General features: G+C 49.2%; 1 protein-coding gene and 1 long non-coding RNA gene across 2 annotated transcripts in view; one reads left to right on the forward strand and one right to left on the reverse strand.

Moving 5' to 3' along the window:
• NFIL3 (nuclear factor, interleukin 3 regulated) overlaps positions 1 to 7,112 on the forward strand; it is a 13,872-nt gene extending 6,760 nt beyond the window's left edge. Inside the window, exon 2 of the mRNA XM_040449524.1 lies at positions 5,274 to 7,112. Within this exon, the coding sequence (XP_040305458.1) occupies positions 5,415 to 6,806 (1,392 nt within the window). The 5' untranslated portion in view covers positions 5,274 to 5,414 and the 3' untranslated portion in view covers positions 6,807 to 7,112. The remainder of the gene's footprint in view (positions 1 to 5,273) is intronic.
• LOC121013732 (uncharacterized) overlaps positions 212 to 18,209 on the reverse strand; it is a 47,965-nt gene continuing 29,967 nt past the window's right edge. The window contains exon 4 of the long non-coding RNA XR_005782889.1: positions 212 to 638. This is a non-coding gene — a long non-coding RNA (uncharacterized LOC121013732). The remainder of the gene's footprint in view (positions 639 to 18,209) is intronic.

Below are 18,209 nucleotides of genomic sequence, written 5' to 3' on the forward strand. Positions count from 1 at the left end.
TGACCTGAGCCCGACGCGGGGCTCGATCCCACGCACTGGGAGATCATCGACCAGAGCTGAAATCAAGAGTTGGATGCTTACCAGACGGAGCCCCCAGGCGTCCCATCTATGATTTTTCTGACAGGTGCGCTGGGGACCAGGGAAGGTACAGGTCTGTCATGGTAAACATGGGTGACGATGTCACTCCTTGAGGAAGCATGAGGTGCAGAACTTCACGTTGGGAACTTTTATTCTTTTGGAGAATTTCTTCAACCAGACTTTCGTCTTAATTTAAAACAACGTTTAGGTCACCTGACTGGAACAGACGTTGAAACTCTGCATTCACAAACCAGAACTCCCGCCCATAGTGGATAGTGTGATGTTAAGAAGCCTTAACTGGAGACGGCACGTCCATCCCAGGGATGGGACGGTGTGTGTCAACTGCAATGCGGCGTCTCCTGCCCTTCAGTGTCCCTTTTCACTCGTGTTTTCGTGCAGCAGCCCGATTACCCGGTGGGCGTGTTGAAGCTGACCGCTCCGGGCATGCGAGTGTCACAGAACCGGAAGCTGGGGGCAGTCACTAGAGAAAGGAAATCGAGGCGCACGCTCGTGGTGGTCTGAAAACACGATGCAGAGGCCAAGTCGGTGTTCAGTCAGTCCTGAGGGAAAACAGTGGAGGTTGAAATGAAACCATTAGCTGAGCATGTGTGCTGATGTGCTAGAAGGCTCGTAGTCGAGCATCCTTTACACTCATCATCCAGGGGCGTAAAGACAGTCTAAGGCCTGCCTCTGCCCTTCAGTGCTGTGTGACCTTGGAAAAGTCACTCAGTCTCTCTGTGTTCTAACTACGCGCCTCCCCTCCATGTTGAAAACGGACACACTTTGGTTTAGTACCAAAAAAAACCCCAAAACAAAAAACCTCATAGGCGACAATGCCCCTACTATAATTTTTCTTTTTCCCTATGTTAGCCTATAGGAAGGCCAGGAGATTAACCTTTTAGCAGAGATGAAAGTTTAGAATGTTTTCTCAATTCGTGAAATACTCTCCAGATAGGAAACAACTCCAAAGAAGCGGAGAAAAGTTCCCGGGGGTACCTTTGTCGTCTTCAAGGAAGTTCCGGCAGCATCTAATAGTGGCTTTCTGCCCCCAGCGTAACTCAGGAAACGGGCGTGTATGAGTCAAGAGTGGGAGTGACGCAGAAAAGGAACCGTAGGTGCACAGAGCGGCCCCGTGCAGGTGTCGGAGAGGGTGCTGGTGGGGGAACAGGACCCGCATCTGGGCTGAGCCCTGCTACTTAATAGCTGTGGGACACTGGGCAAGTCACTTAACTTCTCTGAGCCTTTGTGTTCTCTTCTGAAAATGGTCATTGTGAGGGTAACAGAAATATGAGAGGCTCCTGGTGCCTGCTGCGTAGTTTAGTCGGTGGCACCTGTCACGGTGGCTCGTGTTGTCACCACCGTACCAAGAAAAAAAGCGGGCTAGAAATGATGTGCCGTGTGCACCAGGCCCCCCGCGGTCACAGCACCCCTCGAGCACGCCTCCTTCAGCCCTGTGATCTCTGGTCTGGCTCCCTCGGGAGACAAGGAGCTCCTTGACTCTTGAGAGTTTGTATTTCCCCTCCCTCCAGTCTGGCTCCGTGCCTGGTCCACACAGTTGGTGCTCCGTGTGTGCCGAATAAATCAGTTAATGAAAAAGAGAAGCTCTCTGGGAATAAGTAAGATGTCTTTTTTTAGCATTTACATAATCATCTTCAGTGGAAAAAAACATGAGAAAGTTGTTTAGATACAAAACTTTCTTAGACAAGGCAGGTGAGTGACTGTCAATCAAATGTTGGGCACCTATACATTCACTTTGTTGCTAGGATACAAAGGTACTACTTTGGACCCTGAAAAATTTTGCAGAGGATTTGGACACATAAAACAAACCTGTATTGAGATACGGTATACAACATCAGCACCTCTGTCTGCATTATCTCACACTTACTAAAAAAATTTTTTTAATGTATACTTTGAGAGGGAGAGAGAGAGAGAGAGAGAGACAGAGCATGAGTGGGGGAGGGGCAGAGAGAGAGGGAGGCACAGAATCCGAAGCAGGCTCCAGGCTCCAAGCTGTCAGCACAGAGCCCCAGAGCTTGAACTCACAAGCCCCGAGATCATGACCTGAGCTAGAGTCGGACACTTAACCGACTGAGCCACCCAGGCGCCCCGGCGTTTTCTCACACTTATGATCAACTCTTTCCAACACTGCAAGGTTATTCGGTAAAAAATACTGCAGAAAGTACTCTAAGGTAGCAGGTGGTCATTTGCCAATGGAGTCAGGGAGACAATTTATACTTGCAGATGAGGGGAGATGCCCAGATTCTAGTACACGTAGTACAACTCAAACCGGAAGAAGATTAAGTATAAAGAAATGAGCGTTTCTGTAGGTGTTGAACGTGCCGACAAAGTTGTAGAGATGACATCAAGCACGTAGACGGTGAGAAGCGGGGGGTGAAAGAGAAGTTAAGACAAGGCGGGGGGGGGGTACTTGCGTTAAACGGAGGTGGGACAGTGTCCTTCGCACAGTGAGGGCTGCCTGCCCCACTCACCCACACTCGTGGCATGGGCAGCCTTTGGACCAGGAGGCTGAAAACGTCCCAACCCACTGGAAGATTGGAAACAATGAAATAAGGACAAGTTTAGGAAGAGTAACGAAGACAGAAAGGTGTGGCATTTCAAAAGCTTAGCTGTGAAAACTCATCCGGAGGCACATGTAAAAGGAATGTGACTTCTTTTTAAAAAAAAAAAAAAAAACAACAACAAAGGACACATTTTAAAATGCATGGGAAAGGGGCACCTGGGGGCGGGGCTCAGTCGGTTGAGCATCTGACTTCCATTCAGGTCATGATCTCCTGGTCCATGAGTTCAAGTCCCATGTGGGTCTCTGTGCTGACAGCTGGGAGCCTGGAGCCTGCTTCAGATTCTGTGTCTCTCTCTCTCTCTGCCCCTCCCCTGCTCACACCCTGTCTCTCTCTCCCTCTCTCTCAAAAATAAATAATAAACATTAAAAGAAAACTTTTTTAAATGCACAGAGAGAGTGAGTCTCCAGTGGAAAAAAGATATCCTTGAAAGGAACTATATCATGGCTCAAAACAGAACAAAACACCAGTAGGACCTGAGGATCCGGTGGCGATTTGAAGGGCTCCCCAGAAAAGATCGATGCACTTGTCCCCTGCTGCTGGAACTCTGACTCTTTGCCTCCACACTTGGTAGAGACCTAACCGAGCTGGGGATCAGAAGTCTCTCGTAGCAGGGAAGAGCCCACCCAGTATGTAGAGGAAACGTGGGTTTTTCACGTCAGAAGATGAAACCTGAGCGGAACTACAGAAAGCAGTGTTGTTCTGCGAAGAGATAACCAGAAAAGATTTCCCTTTCTACAACATCCCTGCCCACTGCGCACACTCCGTGCCTTTGTTCCCTGCTAACGCCGTATTATCAAAAACAAACAGAAACCTGGTATTCTTAATCACGGGTTTCACTACATCGCAACCGACCGTTTGCATGTTGGCTCAGTTTGATGGACCAAAATAAATAAATAAATAAATAAAATAAAATAAAATAAAATAAAATAAACCAAAAACAAAACATGGCAGTAAACCTTCTTTATGATCCCGAAATCATTACATCATTTCTTCTGTTCCCTCTGGAAAAGACACAAGAAGCTGGCAGGCTTTTCCAGCTGATAGAATTAGACTTCATTTCATTAGTCATCACAATACTATGTACAAGAAAGAGAGAGTGACGTAGGCAAGAAGTCAGGGTTTTTAATGTGGCAAGGGAGCGTGCCATACAGATAGTGCTGAATGAACGGTTGTCTCTCCATATCTCCTTTATGAAAGTATTGCCTACTGGGAAATTAGGCAGAGAAGCCCCGTCTAGAAACACAGATCCAAAAACCACCACAAAAAGATTGTTACGGGAACCTAGTATGGGTTTATTAACCTCATGTCAAGCCAAATTCAGATTACAAATATCTCATCAGTGGAAAAGGAAGCCAGCTGATGGTTCTATTTTTGAGGGTTTATTTTTTTTTCATATATTTTGTTTGAAACTCATTAGTAAAATGGAAAGAAATTCTTTCCATAATTATATTCTCTAGGTTTAAAATAACTTCAAGTTTCAGGAATGCACTGTACTTAAAAAAAAAAAAAAAAACCCTTTGAATAGTAACTGTTTATTTTTGTCCCAAACTACTGTCTAAATGAAATCTATTGTGGCAGACTTTTCGGGACCAAAAATAAAAAAAAAAGCACTTAGGATGCTTCAATCTAAAGTGGAGGTTTGACGAATCAATTCGAAGGAACCAGAAAAAAAGAACATATCTATCTAATGGTGGAGCGCAGATGTACCAGGAGAGGTGGCTTCGTTGGGAAGAATCCTGGGCCACCTGGCCCAATGAGCTGTGGACAGGAGCCCAGCAGGCAGTCAGGGGTGTGTCCCCGTTGAGAGTCAGGTCGAAACAACTTCAAGTCAGTCGGTTTGGGTGGCTTCTGTTTTCATTTTCACGGAAACAAATTTGGCACCCGTTATATATTTTGTTCCGTGTGATTGCAGAATTTGTTTCCGGATATCGGAGCTCACCTGGGAAGGTTCCTTGGAAGAAAGAGGTGGTCTTGCTTGCCTTGCGGTGATAATAGAGATGTCATCTGAAATTATTCAGGAGCACCAAAAACTTAACCCCCCCAGAGGCCATCTGTCCTTCCCTCGGGGGAGGCCCCATGTCTGCGCGCCGGCCCCACACGTCCGCTGCTGAAACAGCCTGCCTCTGTTTCTCCCTGGGCACGCGCGTTGCTGCACCCCTCTTCCTGGGCCACGTGGCACTCTGCTGAGAGGTCCCAGGGAGCGGGGGGACCTGTCCTGTACTACTTACCTATTTCCTTTTCTGGATGGCAGACTCTTTGAAGGAAAGAGCTGTGTCTTTTTTTTTTTTAATATTTATTTTTGAGAGAGAGAGAGAGAGACGGAGTATGAGCGAGGGAGGGGCAGAGAGAGAGAGAGAGGGAGGCACAGAATCCGAAGCGGGCTCCAGGCCCCGAGCCGTCAGCACGGAGCCCGACGCGGGGCTCGAACCCGCGAACCGCGAGATCGTGACCCGAGCCGAAGTCGGACGCCCAACCGACTGGGCCCCCAGGCGCCCCGGGAGAGAGCTGGGTCTGGCGCAGAGCCGTGGGCCCTGCGTGCGTAGCGCGGTTCCCGGTGCGCGGTGGGCGATAAGCATTTGCCAGACGGGTGACTCTTCCTTCGCTGTGTTGCAGGTCGCCCGGGGACAGAGCGCCGAGCCGGAGAGACCCGTCTCGCCCCGCGGACCAGAAGGAGGAAGCCTGTTGATGGCTCTTCCGCCGCCGCTGTCAGAGCGCAGGTGGTGAGTCGCGGGGAATCGCTCGCGCGGGATTCGGATGCAGCTGAGGAAGATGCAGACCGTGAAGAAGGAGCAGGCGTCCCTGGACGCCGGCAGCGGCGCGGACAAGATGACGGTGCTCGGCCCGGCCCTGGCCGACGTCTCCGAGGAGCTGACGGCCGGCGAGGAGCTGCTGCTGGGCGAGGGCAGCGTGGGGAAGGGCAAGTCCTCGGCGTGCCGGCGGAAGCGGGAGTTCATCCCCGACGACAAGAAGGACGCCATGTACTGGGAAAAGCGGCGGAAGAACAACGAAGCGGCCAAGCGCTCCCGGGAGAAGCGGCGGCTCAACGACCTGGTCCTGGAGAACAAGCTGATCGCGCTGGGCGAGGAGAACGCCACCCTGAAGGCCGAGCTGCTCTCCCTCAAGCTGAAGTTTGGCTTGATCAGCTCTGCGGCGTACGCCCAGGAGATCCAGAAGCTCAGCCATTCCACGGCTGTGTACTTCCAAGACTACCAGGCGGCCAAGTCCAGCGCCGGCCCCTTCGCGGACGAGCACGAGCCCGCGATGGTGACGAGCGGCTGCATCTCGGTCATCAAGCACTCCCCGCAGGCCTCCCTGTCCGACGTCTCCGAGGTGTCCTCGCTGGAACACGCGCAGGACGGGGCCGCGCGGGGTGGCTGCGGGAGCCCCGACGGCAAGTTCCAGGCCATTAAGCAAGAGCCGGTGGAGCTGGACAGCTACGCCAGGGAGCCTGGCGACGAGCGGGGCGCCTACCGGGCCTCCCTGTACCGGAACCTCATGGGGACCGCCTTCCCCGGCTACTCCCACTCCCCGCCTCTGCTGCAGGCCGCCCGGTCCTCCAGCAACTCCCCCAGGACGTCGGAGACCGAGGACGGCGCGGTGGGGAAGTCCTCGGATGGAGAAGACGAGCAGCAGGTCCCCAAGGGCCCCATCCACTCTCCCGTGGAGCTTCAGCGCGTGCACGCCACCGTGGTGAAAGTTCCGGAAGTGAACTCCTCGGCCTTGCCGCACAAGCTTCGCATCAAAGCCAAAGCCATGCAGATCAAAGTCGAAGCCTTCGATCACGAGTTTGAGGCCACGCAAAAGCCGTCCTCGCCCGTGGACGGGACGCCGAAGAGGCATTTCGAACTGGAGAAGCATAGCGCCCCGACTATGGTACACTCTTCCCTCCCCCCTTTCTCAGTGCAGGTGACTAACATCCAGGATTGGTCTCTCAAATCGGAACACTGGCATCAAAAAGAACTGAACGGCAAAACTCAGAACAGCTTCAAAACGGGAGTTGTAGAAATGAAGGACGGCGGTTACCAAGTCTCTGACCCGGAGAATTTGTTTCTGAAGCAGGGGATGATAGCAAACTTGTCTGCAGAGGTGGTGTCACTGAAGAGACTCATAGCCACACACCAGATCTCCGCCTCGGACTCGGGGTAGACTACTACTGAAACGCTCTGGGTGTTTAGAAAGCCGTCATTTGCAATAGAGGAGTACGTTTTGTATTAGGCGGGAGTTTCACTGGACCCGTGATGTCATTCCACTGTATGTGTCCACATGCTGTCTGCTGGGTGTCTTTCTGTGCACAGGTTATTACGGAGATTAGATTGTGTTATCACTCTGCCTTGTGTATAGTCAAATAGTCTGTCGCAAAGGCTGTACATATTGAACATTATTTTTGTTGTTCTGTTATAAAGTGTGTCAGTTACCAGTTTCAATAAAGGATTGGTGACAAAGACAAAGACAGAGCTTCTGCTCCCTTGCACTTGACTTTACGGAAAAGACAAGGCAACTCAAGTTGCAGGAGTGGGTATGAAAATCCTCCTCATTTTACTCACTGGGGGGCGGGGCAGGGGTTTCTCCCCTGACTTGGGGAAAACCGAAATGTGTGTTCAGCGCGCACTTTTTCTTCTTCTAGTTTGGCCCAGGCGATCATAAGTTTGGAAACTTTCCAAGGAGAGGGAAGCAGTAACAATTTTCTCGCATTTGAGACTAATTTACTAAATTACTCCCCATTATCTATTTTTCTTCAAGCTTACATTTTCTCCCTGTGTTTTTTTGTTTTGTTTTGTTTTGTTTTGTTTTGTTTTGTTTTTTTTAGTAGAAAAATCCCAAGTTGGCTGGCATCAGGCTATCAGCCTCCTGGGTCATCTCCTTTTTGACACATTCATGTGGAGAGTTGAGTCACTGACCCACCTTATTAATTAAAGGTTCTTTTGAAAGAGGGTGTGAAGATTAAGGATGAAGTCACTTCTGTGTGATTCTAAATCTTAACAGTTCTAGAGCACAATAGTCTAGGGGTTAAGCTCGTGAAATCCCGTTTTTACGTAGTTGCCAGGATTCCAGAGAATACATCAGTTGTCCTATTTCAGCATGTAGCCTAAGTATACACAATGACTTGATATTTTTACGGTTTGCCAGCGAGGGATATAAATAGTAGCCTCTAACGTAGAAGGCCAGCAGGAAGCGTCATTCTGAGAAAACTGATGATCAGAGCATTACTGATGAATTGTCCAGGATCCACAGTCGCCTGCAGAAGTAAGTGCGGACCAGATGTCTGCTGTTGTGCGGTGGGACTGGTCTCTGGGGCTGGGGTGGGGGGGGGCATGAGGGGCTGGGCAGATGCCGGTCAAACCCGGCTTTCTCCAAAGCTACTGTCCTCACGAAAGCCCTCTGCAGACCCAGCTCGTTCCACACTGACCTCCTTCCAGTTCTGCATGGGTGGAGGGGCCTGAGGCATCACAGAGCATGTGTGGAGTGACTTAACCCTCATTCTGCAGGGAGGGGCCCGACCAGCATCCGTGCTAGCAGCCGTTTTGGCTGCCTGGTTTGAGTAAAAGCTGCCTCCCTTAGGTTCTTAAAAGTGGCCCTTTGGGGGCGCCTGGAGTGCTCAGTCGATGAAGCGTCCGACTTCGGCTCAGGTCATGATGTGGCGGTCTGTGAGTTCCAGCCCCGCGTCGGGCTCTGTGAGCCCGACAGCTCGGAGCCTGGAGCCTGCTTTGGATTCTGGGTCTCCCTCTCTCTCTGCCCCTCCCCCGTTCACACTCTGTGTCTCGCTCTCAAAAATAAACATTAAAACAAAAGTGGCCCTTTGAATTATAGGCAATGCTAATAACGCACATACATGCTATCCACACTGTCCTTTTGGCCGCAGAGACCAGTTTTCTCTCTTAAATGCCCTGGCTCTTAGAGGAGTGTGGTTGCTTAGAGGATTAGCCCTTGGCCTTGTGTCTTCATATTTTATCCGTGGCTGGGTGAGGCCCAGAGGCAAGCCCCTCTCATTTCCAGAGCATACAAGAGCACTAAACTATTACGTGGCTCTTGGGATCCCAAAGCACCTGACAGCCTGGAACGGGTGAAATGAACCTAACGTGGATTACAATAGGGATAAAGTATAAAGTCAGATTCCCATGTTAAATGAAAACACAAGTAATGCCGTCCACGTTCACAGTTGGGAGAAAAGCAATACAATAAATGCATATTGTGGGGAGAGGGGGGAAGCTTTGGTTCCCTCCAGCTTATGAAGTCAGCTCCCAGGGGATGTTGGGTTGTGTCCATACAAACGGTGTCCAGGCATGAAGACAATGGTCGTGTCACACCTGGGTGGATGTAGCTACGGGTGGCAGGAGTAAACACTCCAGAGGCACCTAGCGGACGTGGCCAATCTCAAGGCCACAGGGTAGAAGGTATTAAGAAACCCTGAGAAACTGCCCCGAAAAGAGGTGAACCTTCTACAGTGTGTGGTACTACAAGGGGATTAAGAACAAGCAGATGTGGGGCGCCTGGGTGGCGCAGTCGGTTAAGCGTCCGACTTCAGCCAGGCCGCGATCTCGCGGTCCGTGAGTTCGAGCCCCGCGTCGGGCTCTGGGCTGATGGCTCAGAGCCTGGAGCCTGTTTCCGATTCTGTGTCTCCCTCTCTCTCTCTGTCCCTCCCCCGTTCATGCTCTGTCTCTCTCTGTCCCAAAAATAAATAAACGTTGAAAAAAAAAATTAAAAAAAAAAAAAAAAAGAACAAGCAGATGATAGCAAGAAAGGTCAATCTGGTGGCTCAGTCCGCAGGGCGTGCGACTCTTGATCTGCGGGGTCGTGAGTTTGAGCCCTGTGATGGGGGTAGAGTTTACTTAAATAAACAGAAAACAACAGATATATTTAAAAAGGAAAGGTAAACTCGAGTCGTTTCAAGGAAGGAGGAGGCATTTGTGAGAAGCAAAGGGGCCTGCCTGAGGCCGTAGCATATTCCGGGTGAATTGCTCTGTCAGTTGTCATGGAGAATACTTGGATTTAAACACGGAGGCCTTCTTCCTCCTTATGATTTCAAGCGTCTAAGATATGGATGGGACGATGTCTAGAATGTCAAAGAATGGTAGGGGCATGCAGTCTGTTAAGTGTCCGACTTTGGCTCAGGTCCCGATCTCACGGTTCGTGGGTTCGAGCCCTGCCTTAGACTCTGTGCTGACAGCTCAGAGCCTGGAGCCCTCTTCGGATTCTGTGTCTTCCTCCCTCTCCGCCCCTCTGCCACTTGCACCGTGTCCCTCTCTCTCTCCCACCCAAAAATAAATAAATGTTAAAAAACAATTAAAAAAAAAAAAGAATGTCAGAAACAAGGAATTCCACACTCACTAGGAACCAAAGAAACCGAGCGTGTTTGCACTGTGACACTTCTGTTTCATGGCGTGTGGCGTGGGAACTTCCCACTCCCGAAGTTCCAAAAGATGATACAAAATGCTTATACACCGAATAAATCTTTAATGGTTCTCCAAAAGCAAGGATGGGGAGGCTCGGACCACCGTAGTTCCTAACAATTCCCAGAAAGATGGTTATCGGGTAGGGCTGGATAGGGAGGAAGCTGTGGGAGTCTCCACCACAGCCACCAGGCATAGGACAGGGACGGGAGCCTGCTGGCCAGCCCGGGGCAACGTGGTCCCGTGACCACCCGCTGCCGAAAGATGGGGAAGGGCAGGAGCGCGGAGGCGCGGGGTGAGGCGAAGATTTGAGGGAGGCCAGGATGAATCTGGGAGGGATGCGTGGCTGGTCTGTAAAGGCAGCAGAGGCGGCCTGTGGGAGGCCGGAGTATTCTGCCTGGACTCGGGGGGGAATCGTTTTGCCTCAGGAATGCGGCGGGACACGGCTGCACTCTCCAGTGAGCGCACGGGCACGGGCTTCGCGGTGCTCTGGGCTTCTGCCCAGTGCCACGAACAGTGGCTACGCCTTGCGGAGCTCTTCCTCCGTCCCTGAGGCAAATGTAAAGTTACTGCGCTGTATTAGCGTTCCCCAGAGAAACGGAAGCAGGGGATAGGAGGATATTTATACATAGAGATATACGGAGGGAGACTGAGATTTATTATGAGCAACTGCCTCATGCGATTATGGGGGCTGACAAGTCCCACAATCTGTTTGCAAAATGGAGGCCCAGAGAAGTCAAGCCAGTTGTATGACTCAGTCCAAGTCTGAAGGCTGGAGGACCAGGTGAGCCAGTGGTGTTTACCCAGTGAGATGTGCTGTCCCAGCCCTGGCAGTCGGGCAGAGGGGGAATTCTCCCTTCCTCCACCTTTTTGTTCTATTCACACCCTTGCCGGATCGGACGAGGCCCACCACGCTGGGGAGGGCATCGGCCTCTCTCGGTCCTCTGATTCAAATGCTAACCGTGCCCCGAAATGTCCTCGCAGACACGCCCAGAAACACGCTCGATCTGGGCATCCCGTGGCCGGCCAAGCTGACACATGAAAGTAACCATCACACCTGCCCAAGCTCACTGAGCCGGCAGGCGGGGGCAGGGATGTGATGTCCGAAAGCCCTGCCGCTAACCACAGTGTACCCCCGCCTTAACTAGAGGTGCCTCGCAAGGCAGAACTCAGAGAGGAAGGGGAAGAAGCACAGTAAGTATTTTGTCCCCTTCGTTTGGGCCTGATTGCCTCGTGTCTCGTGTTGGGTCTGTTCATGTCGGTTTTTCTGCTGCAGAGTGAGCACTTAAAACCCACGTCGGGTCGGTCGCGTCGCTCGCCCTCAGTAGACCCTCCCGTTAATAAATAATAACGGCCAGACTCCCTTGCCTGGAACTTGAGGCGCTCATCATTTTAGCGGACACCAAATTTGCAGACACCCCTCCTTTCTTCACCTGGGAGTTCCGAACCGGGGGCTGCAACCACAAGGGAGCGTGGTGCGAACTTGACAGAGACTAGCCACGCGCTGTATGTGCACGTGTGGCTGTGGCTCGGTGAACATTTAACCTTATGTAGGTTTCTGCTCACGGTGTAGAATGGGTCTTCCTGTAGGACACAGTCAAAGCCGGACGAAGCCACAGCTTTGTTCCACCGACGTCTGCTGTTTTCCCTGGAGCCCCGGTGTCCCATGAGGAAGCTTCAGGGACCCCTGGGAGGCCGGGGGAGGGGAAGAGGCAGCTGCTGGTAGTCAGCGCCCTGCTCCCCTTTCTCTTGGTTTCGGGCTTTTCTGCCCGTCCGCGCTCTATGAGGATATCCTCCCTCCCCCCGACCTGGGTGTTCTTCTCCCTTTGAATTTCTACCGCGTGTACCTGCCCGGCCTCAGCCACGTGCTGTCTTGTACTATTTGTCTTTCCTCCGGCGGAAACCGGTGATCGCCATTCAAGTAGCGTTATTCGAAGTAAGTTCTGATACAAGAACATTAGAACAAAGTTTTCAGGACAACCGTTTTGCAGATCAAAATGCATCTGTTCCGTATTACTGGTGTCCCTCGGTCTTTCAATCCAAAAGTTAGTTTTCGTGGTGTATGCCTAAAACACATGCACTCTTGTAAGTCGATCACGTCTCAATTTAAAAAATAAATTTTGTTTTGAAAACATAAAGATAAAACTCTGTCCTCTGAAACTGCACCCTTTAAGGACAGCTAAGAATAACTTGAGTAACCTGACCGGGCTCTGAAAATGCAAAACAAAATGGTCCTAGTTTTTTTAGACCAGAGAGTTGCAACTTTTGCTAGTTTATCCCACAGTTACTAGCTTTTAAAAAAATGGGTCCATCCATCCATTTATCTTCTCATCCACCCATCAGTCCTGAGAGAGAGAGAGAGAGAGAGAGAGAGAGAGAGTGCATATACTAAAGTCATTTAAAACATTAAACATTAGTAAAGGTTAATATCTCATTTTTGGAAAAATAAATATCAAAAGAATTTCCAATATTGTTCTCGTATCGCAGAGGATAATATTGTAAATATCCTGGGCATTAGGACCCCACTTATGACCACAGCTCTGTGTGAGGGGCTCAGAGGCTGTGGGGTGATAGCTCTTTGTACATTTGATGAACTGATTGGGAGCCTTTTTTTTTTTTTTTTAAGTTTATTTATTTTTGACAAAGAGCAGGGGATGGGCAGACAGAGAGAGAATCCCAGGCAGGCTCTGCATCGTCAGTGTGGAGCCTGATGTGGGGCTCGGACCCACAGACTGTGAGATCGTGATCTGAGCCAAAATCAAGAGTCAGGCTTAACAGACTGAGCCACCCAAGCGCCCCAGAAATCTCTTTTTTAAATTTTATGAAAGGTGTATTTTAGGACCTCAGCTCAAAGCTCTTAGATGTCTCTGAATTTTAAAGATACATCGACATCCTTAAATTTATTCTTCCTCCTATCTCTTTTCACCAGCCTGGAATCGAGTAGGTGATACAGCATTATTGATATTTTCCAGTTCTGAACTATTTTGCACACCTCTACTATATTGGCATGGAGCCTGGGTTTCCTAAGGTGTCTAAAGACTCGCCTCTTAGAAAAGCGGGCAGGAGAGTCACAGGTTGGCTTGCGTGCCTTCCAGCGGTCAGGGAAAGCTTACCCTGCACACCACCCAGCAAAGTCTAACGACACAGGAAGCTGGGCTCCGAACCCATGAGGACCTGTGCTTATTCCAGGAACCAGACACCCCTGTATGGGATATAAGACCCCCTTTTAAAGGCAGTAGGTGTTCAAATAGGCTTTGGGGAAACCATCACCTGTTAAAGTTTTTGTGGGGAACATCTCTGGATCAGTCTTTTAAGGAATACCATCTGGCCTCTGAACTTAGAGCCTCTTTAAAATTACTACTGACCCCGAAGTCATTCTAGTTTGCTATTTTCCGCTTTGGGTTCCGGCTTGAATGAATCCTGTCCAATATTTTTACGGTATTTATTTGTAAGATTCACCAATTGCTACCATTCACTATGTCTTGGGCTTCCAATGGAATAAAAACATTATTTAAAAAATTAAAAGGGGCGCCTGGGTGGCGCAGTCGGTTAAGCGTCCGACTTCAGCCAGGTCACGATCTCGCGGTCCGTGGGTTCGAGCCCCGCGTCGGGCTCTGGGCGGATGGCTCGGAGCCTGGAGCCTGTTTCCGATTCTGTGTCTCCCTCTCTCTCTGCCCCTCCCCCGTTCATGCTCTGTCTCTCTCTGTCCCAAAAATAAATAAACGTTGAAAAAAAAATTAAAAAAAAATTAAAAAAAAAATTTAATGTTTATTTTTGAGAGAGAGAGGGAGACAGAGCGCTAGATGGGGAGGGGCAGAGAGAGGGATACGCAGTGTCCGAAGCAGGCTCCAGGCTCTGAGCTGTCAGCACCGAGCCCCACACAGGGCCAGAACCCACGAACCATGAGATCACGACCTGAGCCAAAGTTGGATGCTTAACCAATTGAGCCACCCAGGCGCCCCTAAAAATATTATTTTAAAAGGTACGCTTCTGAACTTCTTATCCCCTTTTATGAATGTTTCCTAATGAATCCTCATTAAGCCATTAAAGTAAGTATGATAATTTATTATTACGTATTTGTTTTTCTATAAAATGAGAACAGCTTGTCTGTAATGGTCACAGAAGCTTCCAGAACATCTGCTTTGAAGTTAACTTCCAAAGGCCTCGTGTGGAACAATCTGTTCTCCGCGTACGGGACTCAATCATTGCTCGAGTCCCTGAGAAGCGATGGCAGGAAATCAACTCCTGCTGGTTCGATTTGCACTATTTTTAAGCCATTTTATTTTTGGCAGTAGATACTCTGTTTCTTGACACATACTAGTTACTTAGAAGAATTCCACCAATATTCCATGTCTATACTAAGACTAAAGGTTAAGTCGGGAAGAGATACCCAGAGTAAATTTGACGAGAGCAGCCACAAAAACACAGGAGTTGTGAATGTTTGAGGCGTCCCGAATTTTGAATCTTTGAGGTGTTCTTGTGATTTGAGGCGCTCCTGAGATGAGTCAGAGGATCGGAAAGCCAAGTTGGAGTAATCTTGCACAACCCGTAGGATCTGTATCCGCCGAGCTTTTGTTGTGTGATTCACTGTAGGAGCATCTCGCTTCCCGCCAATTTCACATGCGGGTTTCCGGTTAACTTTTATTTTATTTATTTATTTTTAAATTTTTTAACATTTATTCATTTTCGAGAGACAGAGAGAGACAGAGCATGAGTGGGGAAGGTACGGAGAGAGAGGATGACACAGAATCTGAAGCAGGCTCCAGGCTCTGTGCTGTCAGCACAGAGCCGGATGTGGGGCTTGAACTCCGAGTGGCGAGACCATGACCTGAGCGGAAGTCAGATGCTCAACCGACTGAGCCACCCAGGCGCCCTTCCGGTTAGCTTTTAAAAATACAGATGGGATCCAAGCCAGTCTTCTGGTTTCTTGCCGCGTAGACTTAGCTTCGCTAGTCAAGGTGTGGTCTGAGCTCCAGCGCTGAGAACCTGACACAGAGGCTTCTAGAAACACAGAATCTCAGGCCCCGCCCAGAATTAGAATTAGTTTCCATATCTGTAAGGCGAGAATACCTGACTTACCTCACTTCACTGAATTATCCTGCTGATGAAGAGGAGAGAATTATGGAAGAACTTTGGAAAGTTAAGGCTGAAACACCAAACAAAGGCTTAGGTGTAATTGAGTGCCCACAGGCGTGAAGACGTACCCAAGCTGAATGCTTAGAAACGGAGAGCAGAATGGTGGCTGTCAGGGGCTGCGGGTGGGATAGGCAGGAAGAGTCTGGAAACAGGACACGCACTCCAGCTCTGAGATGCATGAGGTCTGAGGATCTGATATAAATCACGATGACTACAGATGATGACAGTGTAGAGCTGAAATTGGCTGTGACAGGAGAGCTTACGGGGTCTCCCCAAACAAAAGGGAAACGTGTGAGGTGAAGGATATGATAACTCATTGGGGGATCCTCTCCCAACGTGCACATACATCACATCATCACATCATGCACTTCACGTCATGGTTTTGCCAGTGACACCTCAATAAGACGGGAGGAGAAGGAAGAAAAAGGGCATAGCGTATAGAGTATCAGGCAACTGTGTTAGCATGTTAAGGTGGCCACCACAAAGCACCACAGCCCAGCAGCTTAAACCACAGACACTTATTTTTCTTAGTTCTGGACACTGGAAGTTCGAGGTCAAGGTTGGTTTCTCCTTGGAGGCACCCGGGTGGCTCAGTCGGTTGAATACCTGACTTGGGCACAGGTCATGATTTCACGGCTTGTGGGTTCGAGCCCGGTGTCAGGCTCTGTGCTGACAGCTCAGAGCCTGGAGCCTGCTTCGGTTTCTGTGTCTCCCTCTCTCTCTGCCTCTGCAAAGAGCCTGCCTCCTCTCTGAGGTACGGGGGGTTAGGGCTTCCACACATACATCTTGAAAGGACACAATTCAGCCCATGAGTGACTCATGTAACTTAGCATAGTAAGTAGTTGGTGGAGTTTTTATAAAGCAAAAGTACCTCCTTCATGGTTTTTCCACTCCACAAATGCGGCCAATTGTTAGGGTTTCCAGTGCTTTCCAACAGTCAGTCACTTCAGAAATGCAGGCACCATTAAACTGACAATGGCGAACCAAGGCGCATCACCCCTGGTAAGTGGGAATTGACTCCAATGCACCTCAAATAGATAAAGATGGGTCTATGGTATTTTTCAAGTTATAAAAATATAAAAGGAACATAGTATAGAAGTATAGAAAGAAAACTTTAAAGTTTCCACTTCTGGAACCCTCTTGCACTGTTGGTGGGAATGCAAATTGGTGCAGCTGCTCTGGAAAGCAGTGTGGAGGTTCCTCAGAAAATTAAAAATAGACCTATGCTATGACCCAGCAATAGCACTGCTAGGAATTTACCCAAGGGACACAGGAGTACTGATGCATAGGGGCACTTGTACCCCAATGTTCATAGCAGCACTCTCAACAATAGCCAAATTGTGGAAAGAGCCTAAATGTCCATCAACTGATGAATGGATAAAGAAATTGTGGTTTATATACACAGTGGACTACTACGTGGCAATGAGAAAAAACGAAATATGGCCTTTTGTAGCAACGTGGATGGAACTGGAGAGTGTGATGCTAAGTGAAATAAGCCACACAGAGAAAGACAGATACCATATGGTTTCACTCTTATGTGGATCTTGAGAAACTTAACAGAATCCCATGGGGGAGGGGAAGGAAAAAAAAAAAAAAGAGGTTAGAGTGGAAGAGAGCCAAAGCATAAGAGACTGTTAAAAACTGAGAACAAACTGAGGGTTGATGGGGGGTGGGAGGGAGGGGAGGGTGGGTGATGGGTACTGAGGAGGGCACCTTTTGGGATGAGCACTGGGTGTTGTATGGAAACCAATTTGACAATAAATTTCATATATTGAAAAATAAATAAATAAAAAAAATAAAGTTTCCACTTCTCCCATCTGATCCTCATCAGATGACCAGTGGTAAGCAGTTCAGTAGGATGTATTTTTCCATGTTAAAAATGCCTGCAGGGGCGCCTCGGTGGCTCAGTTAAGCGCCCAACTCTTGATTTTGGCTCAGGTCATGGTCTTGTAGTCGGTGGGATTGAGCCCCACACTGGGCTCTGTGCAGACAATGTGGAGTCTGCTTGGGATCCATTCTCTCTCTCTCTCTGATCCTCTCCTGCTATCTCTCTCTTAAAATAAATAGACTTGGAATAATAATAATAATAATAATAATAATAATGTCTGTATATGAGAACTGACACTAAGGCACATGCAAATATGGGAGTCCACATGGAGGTATTTTCACACCCACCTCACTTTTATCAGAAATCCTTCATAATATCTCAGCTTCGTGATATCTTTCAGTGGAGGTAGATTTAACGGCTCAATGTTATATGTCATCAACACATCTCAGTGGGAGGAGGGGTGATAATGCACCTTCCTCTTGCTGGTGACAGCAGCAAGTCCCAGCGCCCGACGTCTTTCTTGAGCAGACCTCGCTCGTTGGCCACCTGACGGCTCTCCCCGGTGCGCTGTCCTCTTGCCTCCCTCACAACAGAGAGCTTAGGAACAAGACAGATGTCCTCTTTCCTAGACTCCCTTGCAGCGAAGGAAGGAGATGTGACCCCCATTTTTCAGCAAGATATAAGGGAAGTCAGCTGTGGCTTCCAACAAAGATCTCTCTCTCCTGACAGAAGGAAAGGTGACCACAACGCTCTTCTCTGCCGTGACATAAAGTCACGTGGGGCCACCGAGCCCATGGGGGAGGGCCAGGAAACAGCAAGGGTGCTCCTCCACCCAGAAGAAGAAGAGCTCCCCGGGAATTGGACCACGTTGACATCAGGGACTTTCAGTCATCAAAATACACCACAGGCTGGAAGATCTCTACCAGTGCCTCTAACCAACCCGAGAGTCATGATCAGATTATACTAAAAACTCCTACCAATCCGCACGTAAAGGGGCACGCTTCACCACAGAGGATATCCAAAGAGCTAGTAAGCATATGAACAAGAGCCCAACGTTCTTGGTTATCAACAAAATGCAAATCAAAACCACAGTGAGATTCACCATCCACCCACCAGAAGGCCTAAAATCAAAAGGCTGAAAATACCAAGTGTTGACAAAGATATCGAGCAAGCGGAACGTTCAGACGCTGTTGGTAG

Source organism: Herpailurus yagouaroundi, unplaced genomic scaffold (genome assembly GCF_014898765.1).
Source record: "Herpailurus yagouaroundi ecotype Mexico unplaced genomic scaffold, PumYag 199, whole genome shotgun sequence".
Taxonomy (NCBI): domain Eukaryota; kingdom Metazoa; phylum Chordata; class Mammalia; order Carnivora; family Felidae; genus Herpailurus; species Herpailurus yagouaroundi.